This window comes from Bos indicus x Bos taurus, chromosome 15, assembly GCF_003369695.1.
Source record: "Bos indicus x Bos taurus breed Angus x Brahman F1 hybrid chromosome 15, Bos_hybrid_MaternalHap_v2.0, whole genome shotgun sequence".
NCBI classification, from domain to species: Eukaryota; Metazoa; Chordata; class Mammalia; order Artiodactyla; family Bovidae; genus Bos; species Bos indicus x Bos taurus.
In genome coordinates, this window is record NC_040090.1 from 29,854,154 (window position 1) to 29,872,040 (window position 17,887).

The window sequence follows — 17,887 nt, forward strand, 5'->3', positions numbered from 1 at the left end:
TCTGTGAAATGCTTCTCCCTCCTGAACTTTGTCTTCCTACAGCCAAAAGCTGGACTGGGCATTGCTGACCCCAGAAGTTAAATAAAGATATTCCCTAGGCCCCTCCCCCTAGAGTCTGCCTGTGTACAGCCAAGCTCTTGTCTTGAGCCCTCAGGGGACCAGAGCAGCATTTAAAACCAGCAATAGAAATCCAGAGGGTTTCCATAATCTTTGCCCCCCGTCTGCTGCCTCCTCTAAGGGTCCTACTACTTCCCTTCCCGTCAGGCAGCTGGGGAGGGGTGGAATCGGGGTGAGCCAGATGCTCAGTACGTAATCCTGTCTCCTGTGTACAGAGCACCCATGCTGAGAACTTGCACACGCACTCCCCCGTAATCCTCACCACAGAGAAGGAAGCAGGCTCAGAGAGGTGAAATAACTTACTTGTTAAAAGGGAGTGTTGGGGTCCAGGGGCACCACCATCGTTGCAACTAATGGAGGATAAACACACACACCAGTGGCCACATGAGAAACGAATCAGCGCTCTGTAAATGCTGTCTGACCTCCAGCACGGGCTACGCGGAGAGTATGGTGTGGGCTGCAGGCAGGCTGGAGATGCCTGCATGTCCCCAAGGTGCTCCCAGAGATGGGGTGGATGTACAGCCTTTTACTCAGTTACGTAGACCAAGGCTGCTGGCACTCCTTCCTACGAGACTTGGACAGGACAGGGAGAAAATGGAGAACCTGCCAGAGCAGGCCTGGACCTACCCAACGTGGAACCAGAAAACGGTGTGAGGCTTCTGTGTGAGAACACAGATGGAAGATAACACGGCCTGCTCAGCAGTCCAGCATACAGGACCCAGTGACTCTCAACCTCTGGCCAGTCAGATTACCCAGTCTTTGCTCAGGAGAGTGGTGGTGGGATAGAGGAAGAGCATCCCCAGCACTCCTCCAGCACAAACCTGAGAGAGGGAGGAGTCAATGTGGCCCCTTCCCCATCAGCTGGCAAATAATGGCACTTGTTTTGGCCACTGTGAGGCATGGCTTCTGAAAAAACACTGGGTCCCTCAGGCTTCAAATCTAAACACTGAGATTTTATGTATTTCAAAAAGGATATACTTAAAAAGAACCTTATTGTATAAAATAGTCATCCTTCCCACTCCCTAGCTCACCAGGCACATTTGAGCACACCATTGAGATCTCACTTGGGAAAACTCTGCAAGATAGGCAGGCAGGGACTGTTTTCCCCTTGTGTGAGCTCAAAAGGTAGAGTGTGCTTGAGACCTTTCCACTGCACTGCATGGCCTGTCAAAGTACAGATGTAAGTAGACTAGAGACTTCTGACAGAGAATAAGCAATCCACCGGGTAACTAGGGAGGGGAAGCAGGACTAAGCCCAGCTGAGAGAAGCTGGGCGCATGGCTCTCTCCTGGCAGATGAGCAGGGGCATGGAGGGGAGGTGACAGGCTTTTGCTAACTAAGAAAGCTGAGCAGTGCAGTGGGAAAGTATTATTTCCTTGGGCCTAAACCCTGAGAGAGATTTGCCTTTTAGGTCTTTGTATAAGGTGCAGGGACTGGCACCCTGATAGAGGCCTGGTGCTGCCACCTTCCAGAAAATGTGGGGCCATCTCCCCCAGGCCCTCCTTGGAGTCCCTGAGGAAAGTCATGGCACTGCAGGACACCTCGATCAGAGGAATGAGGCTACTGAGGGGCAGAGTGATACAGTCAGGGATCCAGAATGAGGCCCAGAGCCTCTGCCACTGAATAACTCTGTGGCCTTGGACAAGTCATTTTACCTCTCTGAGCCCCCGTTTTCTTGTTTATAAAATGAGGACATTTATTCACTGGGTAGTTTGAGGTGTAAATAAAACGTAACATGTCATGTACGAGGCACATCGTAGATGCCCACTAAGTGTGATTTTTGTCCCTTCCCTCCCCATGAGACCTACCCCAGTGCTTTGACTGCTGTACTGGTTGGCCTTAGGCTGCTTATGTCCAGGAACAGAGATTCTGACTAGGAAGCAGACCAATTCAGCCCTTCTCCCGTGACAGGTGAAAACTCAAGTTCCCAAGGTGCCAAAGCAGCCTATGATTCTCCCTCACCCATCCGTGATGATCAAATCTCCCTCAAAGGAGATGCTGGAGTCAGAGGCAGAGCTGACTACGGAGCCGCCTCCCACCAAAACCATTTCTGTGGAGCGAGAGATGCCCATCGAGGGCCTGGGGGGCCCTCCCATGCCCCACCGGACCTTCGTGCCACTGCCTCCCATTTGCTCCGACTCCACTGTGCACAGTGAGGAGACGTCCCCCCGGAGCGATGCTGCCGGCCGCCTCAGCGCAGACCAGCTGTCAGATGAGGACACCAAGAGCACAGAGTCCATCTTCTTGACCCAGGTGCCTGCGCCCCACCTGCTCCCGCCCACTGTTCCCAGCTCCCATGGGTTCCTGTCCAGCCCTTAGGCAGCCCTTCTAGGCAGCTAGAACTAAGCACAGGGCAGATCTGGAAACCAGAGAGCGGCACCCTTGGCAGGGCCTGCAAGCCCCTTCTGGGAGTTCGCAGCCCCCACTGATCCAAGGTTACTGGTAGGGACACCCATGGGGACAAATCACAGTCCTCCTTTCTCATCACTGGCAGACCATTCCCCAACCCCAGCCTGGGAAGGGCTCTCCTGGTTCTTCAAGACTTAGCTCAGGCTAAGGTAACAATCCCTCCAGGACGCTTCCTGGCCTCCTGGGCTATTTTAGAGCTTTCTGTGGGCTCACCCAGCACCCTTGTGCTCCCGTCTATTACAGCATTTATCTCAGTGTATGGTCAGTGTCTGTTTTCATGTCTGCCTCCTCTCACCCCAGGCTTGCTTCTTGCCCTAAACAGGATCCAGCATGGGGGCCCACACACACCTCAGAGGTGTTAACGGAATGCATTTTCTTTTCCTTCTTGGGCACAGGTCAGTGGGTTGTCTTCCTCCATCTTCCAGAGGGATGATTCAGAGATAAAGGAGAAAGAACAAAGACCACCATCCACAGCACCCAGAGAGGCAAAGAGGACTCAGAAGAAGCCCCCATCTGCCTCTTTCCCCAGGAAGTACCATGGCTATGAGGAGCTGCTGACAGCCAAGCCTGACCCCACCTTCGTTGAGCCAAAAGGTATGTGAGGAGAATGTCTCTAGGGCAGGGAGCCCTCTCCATGACTCAGAGCAAGTGAGGGCAAAGCCAAGGCTGGTGCCAACACTCTTTTCCAGGCCAGGGTGCTGTTTTCCATCTGCCCCTCGGAGTGTCCTGGTTTAGAGCCCTACTTGTCAGGAGCCCTGGCCTGGACCTTCATTGGTTTTGAGGGAATCACAGCTGTTCAGAGATTCCAGCCATTCTGGACCTACCTGCTTTGGTTGGAAGTCTCTCCAGGAAGGGTTTAATGAATAAACACCCAGACTAGTCAGATTCCCCAGGTCCTCCCCCAGCCCAGGTAATCCCTAAACCGAACATCCAGAATCCTCCCTGTTTGGTTGGAGACAAGGGAGGCAGCATCTTCTCACACCCCTTATTTTGGACTGATGTGTTTTGCACTGGTGCCCAGCTGTGCTCTTGTGGGTGTCAGTCTCTGCAGTGTGACCCTCCAAGGTTAATGGGTTACCTTTCCCCACTCTTGTGCTGTTTTTCCATTAGGACCTGTTCACTGAATGATGGTACCTCTGGCACCACAACAGATCAGGCCAGGATATGGGAACAGTGTCTTCTTGGCTAGAAAGGGTCTTCTTGGCGCCCCCCATCTTTTTACCCAGGGCTGCTATGAAATGGGGAATGAAGAAGTCAGGGGAGGCATCCAGGAGGAGGGGGATGTGCCTTGACTTGACCTTGTCCTTTTGACCTAGGAATCCAGAAGAATGCACAGGCCTTGCAGCACATGTTGAAACACCCACTCGTGTACCGCTCCAGCAAGCCCAGGCTGGATACTCTGCAGAAGCACTATGTTCCCAAGGAGAAGCGGGTAAGCCTCCACCTCACTGTGCATGTGAACTGCCCCTGGGGACCCTAAGGAACAGAAATGGCTGTCACTTGGGACCTCCAAGAGCCATGCTTTTCCCTAGTGCCCCTAGTTCTCCCCTGCCTGTCGTTGTGACTGAATGAGGTGAGGCCACGAAAGTCTGAGCCTGTGCTAACACTCTGCTCTCTCACCTCCTGTCAGACCCGGAGGATCCCTGTTCCACCCCGACGGAAGACTCGAGCCCAGCTGCTGGATGACATCCTCATTCGCATGCGGGACACCCAGAACATTACAGAGGCACCACTAGGTATGGCTCAGGCCCCCCGTCCTCATCAGCCAGGCTCTGAGGTCTAGACATTTGCTCCCCTTCTGGGATAAGGCAGAGGGCTTGTGTCGGAGCAGGAAGAGCCCTTTAGAGCATCTGCCCGACCTTCCTGTGTACAGATGGAGGAAGTGAGCCGAGTGCAGCAGAGAGCTGCCTGAAGTCACACAGCATGTTTCCAACGGCTTGAGACAGACTCAGAAGGCCATCCCTCTGGCCTTCTAGTGCCTGAGCTGGAGAGGCCATTTTCAGGCCCTCACCATCCTCTTCCCACTCCATCCCACTTTATGGGGGACTCTGGACCCAGTCCCTACTGCTCTGGGATAGGTGGGACCCCAGGTGATCTGGGTGTCCCTCCTGGCTTTTCTCCCTACAGGAGCCGTCCTGCGCCAGCGGACAGAGCAGCGGCTGGTGAACCAGAAGCAGTTCCTGGAGGCCAAAAAGCTGCTGAAGGAGTTCCGTGCGCGCTACCGGCGGCTGGTGCGCTGCTCGCTGCGGTCAGTGTTTGGGACCACAGCGCCACCCCAGGCCCGCCCAGCACTGAGCGGGAGCCAGCCTAAGTTGGGCCGCTTCCTCGAATTCATGGATGAATTCTACCAGGAGCCCACAGCCAGTGACTTGAAAGGCTAGGGCTGTGCATGGGGCCATGGGTGCCAACTAGCCTGTGCCCTGCACCCTTCGCAAGGGTGCCACACCCTTGACCACCCCTTGGGACAGGTTCGGGTCTCCGAGCTCTGCTCAGCCTTGCTTGCTGGCCACAGAGAGGGGGAGCTGGTCAGGACCTCCCCTTCCTGGGCCAGGCAGGAATCAGCACTTTGTCCAACAGCAATAAAGAGTGAGTGCATAGAGCAAGGTAGCCCTCAGTCCTTTTTGGAGCCTGGGCCGGGTGGTTCCATTGTGGGGGAAAAAAACCCCAGCTGATACACATCCTGAAGAGTCCCATGGGAAACCTGCCTGAGTCACACAGGTGATAACACGGTAATCCCACAGAGCTGGGGTAAGCACTAAGACACAAAATGGTCGATGCAGCAGAGAAGCAGCACAGAATCTAAGGCTCAGAGAGGTTAACTTGCCCACAGCCGTGTGTGTGTGTGCCAGCCAAGTGTGTGTGTGTGTGGGAGGTGGGGGACAGGTCCAATAGTGTGTGTGTGTGTTGGGAGCAGGGCTCAGGTGCAAAGCTGAGGCCTCTAGGCCCTTGGAATCCTTGAGGCTGTCTCTGTTGGGTAGCCTTTTCCACTGTGACGGCAAATGGAAGGGAGAAGAGGACTGGGGATTTCCTTGTTTAGATGGACATCACCACAAAGTTGGGACAAGTTGAGGGAAGGGCTTACATGGAGTTTCCCAAGGTCTTCCAATCCAGGATGTAAACCAAAGTCCCATGTGAAAGTACAGTGGGATGTGACTAAAACTGGATTGTGGACTGTGCAGGGTCAGCGTGGACGCAGGGTAAGCAAGCTAGTTCTGGTCAAGGCAACCTAAAGGGTTGCTCCATTCTTGTGCGTGCAGTCCTCCGTGCCTGCTGCAGAGGAGAAGGCCACTGGGGCTGAATTCTGGAGACGGCTGAATTTGGGACGGACACTGGGTGTGACCTAGTCACCTGGCCAATGATTGCTCCTTAGACTGCTCTCCTAGAGGTGCCTACAAGTCAGACCTGGGGCAGGCCTATAGTTCCCAGGGTCCAGGAAGCAGTGGCATAGAAATGAAGGATCCATGGCAAGGCACAAAGTCTCACATCTAAGGTGTAATTAAGGCAATTACAGAAGTAGTCTGGTCGCCACAGGTCTGTGGTGCAGTGTCTGCTGTATCTTGAGTGTGAGACTGTTAGGACACAAGTGTTCGCATGTCATCACACTCAACCACAGCCACAAACGGGGCCAGATACATATTTACACCAAGCTGTATCATACCAGACATACACATTCAAGTTCAGACAGTCTCATGCACAATCACACACATTCTCATAGACATACCAAGTTCCAAAGTCAGTTCCATCTCACTCACACAGGCACCGGGACCGATTCAGGTAACACCTACAGTGCTACCCTCCACGGCACTCCTGTGCTGGGGCCTGTTGCTGAATTGCCACGTTGGATCACCTAGGCCCAAAAGCACCCTTCTGCTAACGTTAGGAAAGAGAATCCACCCCAACACTCACGCTGTAAACCTCACTAGGTTCGAATTCAGGAGATCTGGGATGCTCCCTTCAGCCAGAAACACCTATCAAACCATAAGCTCACAGGCCTGAAAGGCTCCTGAGAACACGCTCGCCCAGCTTCAAGGCAGGAAGTCTCTTGCCGTCTCCCCAGCAGATCACTCAGTTTGTGCTTGCACATCTAGTGACAGGGAGCTCATTCCCTCCGAAGGCTGTCCCTTCCTTTGTTGGGAAAACTATTGGATGGCTCAAGTCATCGGGCTAAGCATCTGCCCAAGTCCCTCAGTAATCCTGACTCTGCTTTTTGGCCCAGAGCATATCTGCTCTCTCTGCCCAGTCAGCCCAGTCCTTTACTTGTATGAGACTATCCTGAAGAGGCTATACTTATCTACAGCAGATGCTCTTGCTGCTGCTGCTAAGTCACCTCAGTTGTGTCCAACTCTGTACGACCCCATATACGGCAGCCCACCAGGCTCCCCCGTCCCTAGGATTCTCTAGGCAAGAACACTGGAGTGGGTTGCCATTTCCTTCTCCAATGCATGAAAGTGAAAAGTCAAAATGAAGTCGCTCAGTCATGTCCGACTCTTAGCGACCTCATGGACTGCAGCCATCAGATGCTCTTACCTTTGTTATTCCACATGGATACCATCTGAATAAACTGATTTTCCTATCATTTTGAATGCTGAAGCAAGACATTCCAATATGGGGCATCTTCTAGAGCAAAAATGGCACCAGAACTCATATACAGTCTACACTTAGCTCAGATTTGCCTGAGATTGCTCTCCAGAGATAAGACTTTGACTAGAAACAGTTCATGAGTTTGCTTTACTGTATTCTCAACTTGGGCCTCTCCTCAGCCTGGCAAACCTACATTGAGGAATGCACTTCAGTACTGTTCAAATAACACATCATCCCATTTGGTCCTGTGTGGGCAGAAGCATTCCTGATAGGCATGCCCTGTTCTGAGTCCTCTTTGTCAAAACGCTGTTTTTGAAGAGTTGGAGAGGAGGCATCTAGCAGTGGCACTGCCAAGGATCCAGGCCCCTTCTGTACTCTACTGAAGACAGCAGATTGAATAAAACCAAAATCCAAACTATGTTCTTTCTGGGTGGAAGGGGATAAGGCCTTAAGGATAACTGTATGAAGAATTAAGAGTAAATAAATAGTACATCAGTCACACACAGACAAGAAAATCCATTAGCTGGCACTTGAGACAATCACATTTCCCTTACATAATTATCCATTCTCACTGGGACTTTTAAGGTTCTGTTGGAGGTTAAGGGTTGAACCACTGAGCAAAAGCCCCTGCCCCTGGTGGCACAGCATAGGGAGAGGGCAGGGCCAATAAGGGAGAATATGCCACCATCTGGAGCCAGGGCCCAAAAGCTGCTCTTGAGCTCTCATGGCTCAATCTTTGAGGAGTACACTCCCTATTTTTACCCTTTATTAAATGAGAGGAAAGGAAGAACAAGCCTGGCTTTGCCTTGGCTTTGTCCAACTAGTTCTTAAGACCCCAGAAAAGGTAGAAAGGGAGGCACCCCAGTTTGAGGTTGCCTCCTACAACTACTGAGACAAGGCATTGAGGAAGCATTTACTCACAAAGCAAAGTGTGTAAATATTTTTCTTAGAAAAAAATACTGATAATACATAGAACAACGTGCACATTCAGTCTTGGCACGTTTCCTTCATCCAATATAACCAGTTTCTAAACTGAAGGCTTCTGTGTATGTATCTTAGCTGTGGATGACATGTGTCAAGATGCATTTCTGGATCATCTTTGGAGGAAAGCCTATTCAAGCAGCCTCTTTTCCTAGTATCCCACCCCTCAAAAAATAAAAAGCAGACCTGCTTCCTCATTGACACAAGAATAAGTCGTTCTCATTGAGTCACAACATAAGTAGCTATATTTACTTCTAAAAGCCAAGCCAAATGACCAATCTGTGGGTTGATGAGAAATGGCTGGCCGAGAAAAATTAAGTCTCTATGGAGTTTTTGATTTTCAAAGAAAAATGAAGGGCTGACTGGGTTCTAATCCCTGGTAGTTAAAAATGACAGGCTGTTCAATCAAAATATATCACTTCCCAAGATTTCACATTCACATTACTCTCACTATGGGGGTGGGGGTGGGGGCGGGCGGTTCCCTACCTGGGTGTGTATTCAAGGGATCTGGGTACATTTTAATTCTATCTGAAAAAAAGCAGGAAGAAAAAGCTGTTAAAATAATCATTTGGATATCTCCTTCATGAGCAAATTGTGTGTGTGTGCAGCTTAGAGGACTTAGAGGACTATTCATTCAGACCCTAGATAACTGTAGTACAAAGTATGACACAGGGCACTGAACCCCAAGTTCCTTGTTTCTTAAAGAGAAGGAGGGCATCAGGTGGGATAGTGTGACTTGGGTAATTCCCATGCCCATTCCAGCTATATAACATTTTGTGATTATGATCCAGCCTTCATTTTTCTTCCCCTCACCACCAGCTGGCCTTCTATCTCAATGGAAAGCTGTGCAAGAAAAAGGCAAAGAATCCCAAGTTGCTGCCAGATTTGGTGAGAGGTCTGGTTCGTGGAGAGGTTGGTAGGTTGCTAAGTTGAGATCTGAACCTCCTCTGGCCATGTCAGTGATCCACAGTCTTCCTCATTTCTCAGGGCTTTATGCTAAAAGCAGCTCCTGGAGAACTATACTTGTCCTATAATCGTGGGAGGAGAAAGATCATTCTCCTCTGGTAAAAGTACTTCAGAAACAGAAAGCAATATTGCAGTCAGGTTCACAGAACTGAGGGGGGTATCTAAAATGTCCAAGGGTGCTAGATGGTACCTTGAATGGGCCACCCAAGATCATCACTATGGCCCTCTACGAAACCATTAACGAACTCTCCAGCCACACATACATTCAAATACATTCCAGGAGACGCTGAGTTCAAGAGCACGGATTGTCCTTTCCTTCTTTATATCCATGACCCAGCACAGGGCTGGCAAAAGTTCGAAACTCAGGAAATATCTGTCAAATGGAACAGAAAGGATGAGCAGCACAGCCTTCGGTCATCAGCATCACCAGTCAAGCCAGTGGCAGCTTTCTTTCCATCTTAGTCAGTTTGTAATCACATAGCAATTAATCAAGCAGCTTTAATCTCTTAAGGGCATTTTTAAGAGAAAATGAACAACAACCAAAAAAACACAGAAGGCATTCATCACTAGTGCTTCCTCCAGGCAAAAATTTAAGGATTCCATTTAAAAAAATAAATGAAGCCATTTACAAAAGGTTTTCCTGGGAAGTTTCAGCCAAAAAGAATCAACCTTCTAAAAAGAGGCAATTATATGAAAGGGGCCAGGGGCTGGATACATAATCCCCAAACTTGACATCAACCCAACAGGCCCAGATAACTTCTTCCAGCAGATACAATCAATGGATCATGAACATGTTCCCAAAGTATCTTTCCCACTTGTTAAAAAAAAGGGCTTCGAGCCCCGTTCTCAGGAACCATGTTTCTTGGATTTCCCATTAGAATGACCTCCATCCTCCAACTTCTCATAACTTCCCCTTTAATAAGAAAAAACACAATGCATATACACAAGGAACAGAGTAAACAGAACATGGGAAATTTCTATGGTGAAGCAGATTCCAATGATTTGTGAGAAATGTTTGTTTTGGGAGATGGCGTATCTTTCATTCTAGCTCACAAACCCTCCCCATCATTCTGTTTTCCTTCCGTGTCTTTTTCTCTAAAGAATTCATGTCAACAACTCCATTTGTGACCAACTTCACAATTAAGCAACAGGGGAGGGGAATTCTTTCAGAAAGAAGTGTTCAGGTTTTAGTAGTTAAGTATGGGAAGCATGTTAAAATAGAGATAATATCTTAGTGGTTTTACCCTCCTCCAAAGCCAGGAAGAGGAAAGATTAAGCCTCCTCCTTCCTTAGCTTACTTTGCCTGTGTTTGAAGGACTGCTGCTCAGCTGGAAGTCTGGAAACAACTGTCAGTACCATTCAAGGCTCCACAGTAGGGGGTCACTAAACTGGATTCAGCTTTTGGAATATTCACGTAACAAATTTTCATTCTGTAACCTGACACTAAAACTTGTTGTCACTACTAAGCAATTTCTTAAAATGAAAGTATTAGTTTGGGGAAATATTTAAAATATATATATTTTCTATTAAAAATATTCATCTTTTTTTCCAAAAACTAAAATTAGCTCCAACTGAAAAGTTTTTCAAATTATTGGAGATACAGAAAAAGGTGACAAGTGGAAAAATAAGTGTCTTTGCTACTACCAATGAGACTAGCCTTCCAATAACATTTACTAAGATCGAAAAGGAACACCATGAAATGGCAGTAACTGACATCTTCTTTGAGGGCATTTAGTAAGTCACCCTCCCTGCCCTCTACAGACCACTGCCAGCTTTTCTATCCTGGGCACCAATATGCCCTCCAGCGGCTTTTGGAGGGCCTGTGTTGCTGGGAGGACCTAAAACTGAAGTGGTATGAAAATGAAGTAATGAGATGAGTGTATATTTTCTAAACACACATCTGCATGTGTGCACGCACAGACACACAGAACACATACATTCAGGTGAGTGACACTCCCCACCAAAGTAGTCACTGAGGAGGCCCCACATCTCTCAGTGATTACCCAGGTACTTCAGACATCTCTGGAACTCCTCTGGGAATTGTGTATGAGTTGCCCAAGAAAACGGCTCTGACTGCTTTACAGCTGCACCTCGTTTCTGACTCCAACCCTCTTGATAACCTACTTTCTGTTCCAAAGGTTTCCAATAGGTTCTGACTAGTTTCAAATTAAAATTATCTTTCCTATAACCCAAAGATTAAAGAGAAGAAGGGAGGCAAATCTTCTGAGAAGAATCAAAAGTAGGTGATACAGTAAATCCTTTGTGATCTGGATAAGTGAGTCATTGTTCTGGACCTTAGCTTCTGCCTTAGTAAGAAGAAGAAGCTGGAATAGACAACTATTAACGTCCTTTCCAGTTTGACTATTAGATGTCTAGATGTCTCCAGACTTTGAGGACAGTTCCAGAAATGTTTTCACCAAAGACAACATCATTGGAAAAACCGTGCAGCCTCCAGCTGAGGCCACCTGAGGGGGACAATGTACACTGGGATATGTAAGATCTGAAAGGCTTGTTAAAATGCCAGTCACATGACTTTATAGTAACAGCTCATACATGCACAGGGAATGCCAGTCCACCAGAGATTCCCTAAAATTCTATCCTAATCCCTACTCTCAATGAGCCCAGATGGGCAGAAGCACCAAGCACCACCAGAGATGCAAAAGACACACGGTGTCACCTGCTAAGGAAAATAAACCCCAAAGGTCCATGGGACTGAATTGACCAGCTGCATCCAGCTAGACACCGTGTTTCCACAGTAGGGAGTCTCAGTACTGTTCTTGCCTGACTTCTGGGCAAATTTTTTGGATTTTAGAACAACACTGCAGATAACTCTTGTCCAAAAGGAGAGTAATAATGAGGTCCAATCAGTTTATCTAACAGAGTGGAACCCCAGGAAAACAGAAGGCTGTAAACTGGAGGAATGTGGATAACTGTACAGTATATGTTTGCACTTCCAGTCAATCTCAATTATCTGCATGTGGATTTTGTACAATAATATTCAAAGCCCAGCCAGCTTTCTCTAGGCTCCCCTGGTATGTCCTTGGATCGCTGTCCATTATGGCAACCTCTTAAGTGTGGAAAAAATCCATGGGATTTGTTGTTGGGAGACCCAGCAATCAGTCTGGGCTATGTATGCCCTTAGTAGTTGAGAGAACCTGAACATCTGCAATGCAGTTTCATCATCAGAAACTGGGGCTAATACCACTTACATGTGAGGTCTCCTGAAAAGACCAAATTAAACAATGACTATGAATGTGGTCTGCCAACTATATAGTATTAATCAAATGTTATTTTTTTAAACAAGGAATGTAAATTAACTTTTATAGAAGCATAAAAACTGATTTCATTAGGTATATTTACTTGAAGCAAAGGTAAGAAGGGGGAACACAATCTTTTTGGATCTGCCAAAGAACTACACTGTTGCACTTCTTTGGAAAAAACAAAAAAAAAAAGATGGAACTAATTTTTATCTGCAAGGCTGATTTAAAACACCACCTGCTGAAAGAAGTCAGGAGGTCTATCAATGTAAGAAGGCATCCCCTTTCTCCTCTACCATCTAACCCTAGCCACTCTGCTCCTGAATCTCATGCCAAGCAGGTGCTGCCAGATTTGGCCCGGATACCCTAAGGGGTGGGCCACCCTAGGGAGTGAGGAGTGCTTCTGGCCTGGGTCACAGGGAGGCAGAGACAGAGTTCCCTTGGATATAGTCTACAAAGGCCCCCAAACCTCTCAGAATCATACTTGACAGTGTTTTGCCATTAAAAGAAACCCAAAGTGAGAACACTCATTTCTTCATGATAAATGATCAAGCTCAAAGACCTCTGAGAAAAACAGGTAACGCTGTTCATCAGGTGCTACTTGGCCCCCGCCATGCTACTGGACCGCAGGAGATACTGATCCACGCTTCCTTTTCGCCGACTCACAGTCCGCCTTTCGTTGTCAAACATGCGCTGCAACTGCAGAGCCAGCTGCCGGTCCTCTTCCTCTTGCTGCAATTTCTGCTCCATCTCTCGCAGCACTGGGTCTGTGGGGGCCAGACCCACCTCACCACTGCTTTGTCGCAGTTTCTTAAGGGAGCCATTTTGTTCCAAGTGCTTGGTCTTACAGCGTCTTTTCCTGCCCCGACGCAAGGAAGGAAGTGGCTCATCACCTAGGTTGTCTGCCAGAACACCATTAGGCAGATCAAAATGATTCACTGTCTTCAGCTGTTTCTTTGTTTTGAGGACCGCACCCAAAACACTGTTTTTAGGTAGCACTGAGTTAACTGCTGAGATTTTCATACTTGCTGTTATACGGGTTTTATCTAACTTGGCATCTGGGGATGACCCTGACCTTTCCGACTGCTCTCTCTCCAAAGAAGTCCCACTGGCCCCCACTGGGAGTTCTGAAGAGCAGCAGGTTTCCAATGGGATCTCAGTGTTCTTTTTACGGTCACTGCCCTGTTCTGCTTTTGTCTGACTAACAGAGGAAAAATAATCAAGGTCAGGGGCGGTAGGTCCCGTACATTCAGAGAGAACTTGCCCACTGGACAGTCTTGTATTTAAAGCCAGAAGAGGCTTCTCCTTGTTGGACTGCGTAACTTCAGAGACCAGTAAGTCGTCCCCTGTTTCTGGAGCCAGGGAGGTGAGGGTGGCTTTTGAAAGGGTCTTTTTGATCTGCCGCTCCTGAAAGATCTGCTCCCACTTCTTGAGGATCCGTGGACTAGCCTCATAAGAAGTCTGCTTCTGCAGGCTTCTGTTTAGGTTGCGGGGTGTCGATTTGATGATGAGGGGACTCAACACGCGGCCATCAGGGAGCCTCTTAGGCGGAGTACATGGTGAGCAGACAATGGGCTTGAAATGGTTTAGCTCTTCTGAGATGCTGTCGTTACTCTCAGGGCTGATAGAGCGCTCTGGCTTATGTAAGGAAGCCAAGGCTGACAGGGAGCTGAAGGGCAGGCGCTTCTCAACGGTTAGGTCGGGAGCCGAGAGGCAGCGGTGGTTCCGGGTGGACAGCAGGACACCGATGATGGGGTTGGAGGTGGGGGTCATGGCTGTGGCCTGAAAGAGATTAGAAGACTATGTATACATACATATATAACCTTTTTCTTCATCATTCCTTCTTGATGGTAGAGGGGTAGAGGAGAGAAGGGTAAGAAAAAAGATAACGGGTGATACAAGTCTAAGTAATGTAGAAAATCCCTCATTTAGAGTGCACCCACCATTTAGAGAAATTCCTACACATGAAACAAATAATGAGATTGAAACTTTTATGAAAAAAACCTCATCTAGAATTTTTAAGAAGGTTTTTCTAGGAGCCCTCATTCTACTTATCTTCCTACTAATTCAAACTCTCTTCCCTTCACATCTGTTTTGTAAAATTCTCCAACATAATGAGTTTGCCTAGGATCCATTGTGCCTCTTCTCATCTGAAATGGTTCTTTTGTGGCCGTGTGCAGGAGGTTATGGGACGGGACGAGACAGCCCAAGAAGAAGCTGTGTCTGAGGTCTACCTTGGCTTTGCTGGTTGGGGCTGCTCTGAGTCTGCTCTTCGCTCTGTCCTGACCAGTGTCACTGCAGCTCTGACTCCTTTCCATCTTGGAATTTAGGTTCCTAAAAGAGAATAAAGACAAACTGTCAACCGTAGCCTATGATTGCTAAGGGAAAAAAGATGACAATCTCGTCTGTGCTTTCAAAGCTATGCAGCTATAACAGAAAATGTATTAATTAACAAAATAATTTTAAGAACAAATCCTGTCCAAAGAGAGTTCTCCAGAGAGGACATTTGGTTTAAGTCTTTGTTTCCAAACTTAGATCCTGCCTAAATAACACAAGACCAATGGCTATTTCACTCATGCTTAGAGAAATATAGGGACACCTCACCTTCCTTAATAGAATGGATACAGGGACTTCCCTGGTGGTCCAGTAGACAAGAATCTGCCTTCCAATGCAGGGGATGCAGGTTTGATCCCCCTTCAGGGAACTAAGATCTCACATGCCTCAGGGCAACTAAGCATGTACTGCAGCAAGGAGTCCATGCCCCACAAGAGAAGCCCCTGCGTGCCGCAACTAGACAAAGACCACGCACTGCAGGAAGAGCCAGTGCAGCCAAAAAGTAACTTTTAAAATAATAATTTTAAAAATAGGATAGATACAATATCAAATCAACTTTAGAAACTTTTTTTTTCCTTTGCTTAGGCCCAGACCTCTTCTCAAGCAATCTAAATCATCCATGAAACAAATATTTAAGTACTTATAAAACACCTAGCAAATCGCTAGATTCCCATGTAGGTAGTAAAAATTAAATACACTCTCTCCCTTAATCTACTACATTTAAGCTTCCAAAGGCCTACATCCTGGTGATTAAGAGATTCAAGATCAGAAGATTTGTCTTGTGCATTATATTATGATTTTACAATGCAAACCAAAAACCAAAGTAGCTGTATTATAACACTGATCTTACTGGGTAACAGCTCTACTCAACAAGCATTTAACATACAGTTACTATATGCCAGTCACCTATGAGCATTATCTGGGCACTGGAAATACAGAAAAGAATGAGGTACAGTCTAGGTCTTCAAGGAATCAGAGTCCAGTGGAGCAGACAAATAATTCAATATAACACAGTTAAATGGTACAATGAAAACTTATGCCTAATAATTTTGCCTAATAATGGCATAAGAGAGTTATTAATTAATTACCTGGGACGGAGTGAGAACAGGGTTGGAAAAGCCTTCAGTGGCATATGTATTTTGAAGGATAAATAAGAATTTACCAGAAGACAAGGTGGACACCTAGCTATGCAGATGATCCCAAAGAGAAATTATTTCCTTGAGTGATTTTACTTAACTCTGGAATGGAATAGTCAATATCTACTCTTTTGAGCAAAAGATTTAAAATTTTATGATAGTAGATTAGTTAAGAGAAAACTTATAAAGGAGGTAATGAGGTACATGTCCTCTCCCAATTTGGGACCAGTCTGTTCCATGTTTAGTTCTAATGGTTGCTTCTTAGCTGCATACAGATTTCTCAGGAGGCAGGTCAGGTGGTCTGATTCCATGTCTTGAAGAATTTTCCACGGTTTGTTATGATCCACACAGTCAAAGGCTTTGGCATAGTCAATAAAGCAGAAATAGATGTTTTTCTAGAACTCTCTTGCTTTTTCGATGATCCAATGGATGTTAGCAATTTGATCTCTGATTCCTCTGCCTTTTCTAAATCCAGCTTGAACATCCGAGGTTCTTGGTTCATGTACTGTTAAAGCCTGGCTTGGAGAATTTTGAACATTCCTTTACTAGCGTGTGAGATGAGTGCAATTGTGCGGTAGTTTGAGCATTCTTTGGCATTGCCTTTCTTTGGGATTGGAATGAAAACTGACCTTTTCCAGTCCTGTGGCCACTGCAGAGTTTTCCAAATTTTCTGGTGTATTGAATGCAGCACTTTCACAGCATCATCTTTCAGGATTTGAAATAGCTCAACTGGAATTCCATCACCTCCACTAGCTTTGTTCGTAGTGATGCTTCCTAAGGCCCACTTGACTTTGCATTCCAGAATGTCTGGCTCTAGGTGGGTGATCACACCATCGAGGCTGTCTGGGTCATGATCTTTTTTGTATAGTTCTTCTCTGTATTTTTGCCACCTCTTCTTAATATCTTCTGCTTCTGTAAGGACCATACCATTTCTGTCCTTTATCATGCCCATCTTTGCATGAAATGTTCCCTTGGTAGCTCTAATTTTCTTGAAGAGATCTCTAGTCTTTCCCATTCTATTGTTTTCCTCTATTTCTTTGCATTGATCACTTAGGAAGCCTTTCTTATCTCTCCTTACTATTCTTTGGAACTCTGCATTCAGAGGTATGTATCTTTCCTTTTCTCCTTTGACTTTTGCTTCTTTTCTCAGCTATTTGCAAGGCCTCCTCAGACAACCATTTTGCCTTTTTGCATTTCTTTTTCTTGGGGATGGTCTTGATCACTGCCTCCTGTACAATGTCACAAACCTCTGTCCATAGTTCTTCAGGCACTCTGTCTATCAGATCTAATTCCTTGAATCTATTTGTCACTCCCACTTTATAACTGTAAGGGATTTGATTTAGGTTATACCTGAATGGTCTAGTAGTTTTCCCTACTTTTTTCAATTTAAGCCTGAATTTTGCAATAAGGAGTTCATGATCTGAGCCACAGTCAGCTCCCAGGCTTGTTTTTGCTGATTGTATAGAGCTTCTCCATCTTCGGCTGCAAAGAATAGAATCAATCTGATTTCGGTATTGATCATCTGGTGATGTCCATGTGTAGAGTCTTCTCTTGTGTTGTTGGAAGAGGGTGTTTGCTATGACCAGTGCGTTCTCTTTGCAAAACTCTGTTAAGCCTTTGCCCTGCTTCATTTTGTACTCCAAGGCCAAACTTGCCTATTACTCCAGGTATCTCTTGACTTCCAACTTTTGCATTCCAGTCCCCTATGATGAAAAGGACATCTTCAGGGAGGCCTGGCGTGCTGCAGTCCATGGGGTTGCAAAGAGTCGAACATGACTGAGCAATTGAACTGAACTGAACTAGAAGGTCTTGTAGGTCTTCATAGAACCGTTCAACTTCAGCTTCTTTGGCATTAGTGGTGGGGGCATAGACTTGGATTACTTTGATATTGAAGGGTTTGCCTTGGAAATAAAGAGAGATCATTCTGTCATTTTTGAGACTGCACCCAAGTACTGCATTTCAGACTCTTCTGTTGACTATGAGGACTACTCCATTTCTTCTAAGGGATTCTTGCCCACAGTAGTAGATATAATGGTTACCTGAATTAAATTCACCCATTCTGGTCCATTTAGCGCACTGATTCCTAAAATGCCAATGTTCACTCTTG

The 17,887-nt window shown here is 46.8% G+C and overlaps 2 protein-coding genes across 6 annotated transcripts in view; one reads left to right on the top strand and one right to left on the bottom strand.

Annotated features, from left to right (window-relative positions):
- The window catches only part of XRRA1 (X-ray radiation resistance associated 1), a 67,656-nt gene extending 62,532 nt beyond the window's left edge, over positions 1–5,124 (top strand). For all 5 annotated transcript variants that reach the window (XM_027562898.1, XM_027562900.1, XM_027562899.1 and 2 more), the window contains 5 exons: positions 2,028–2,369; positions 2,921–3,119; positions 3,842–3,957; positions 4,156–4,261; positions 4,653–5,124. In XM_027562898.1, coding sequence (XP_027418699.1) covers positions 2,028–2,369; positions 2,921–3,119; positions 3,842–3,957; positions 4,156–4,261; positions 4,653–4,906 — 1,017 coding nt within the window. In that variant the 3' untranslated portion in view covers positions 4,907–5,124. The remainder of the gene's footprint in view (positions 1–2,027; positions 2,370–2,920; positions 3,120–3,841; positions 3,958–4,155; positions 4,262–4,652) is intronic.
- Positions 5,125–9,344: 4,220 nt separating this feature from the next.
- The window catches only part of RNF169 (ring finger protein 169), an 87,550-nt gene continuing 79,007 nt past the window's right edge, over positions 9,345–17,887 (bottom strand). The window contains exons 5-6 of the mRNA XM_027562906.1: positions 14,545–14,644; positions 9,345–14,092 (exon numbers count right to left, since the gene is read on the bottom strand). Of these exons, the coding sequence (XP_027418707.1) occupies positions 12,908–14,092; positions 14,545–14,644 (1,285 nt within the window). The 3' untranslated portion in view covers positions 9,345–12,907. The remainder of the gene's footprint in view (positions 14,093–14,544; positions 14,645–17,887) is intronic.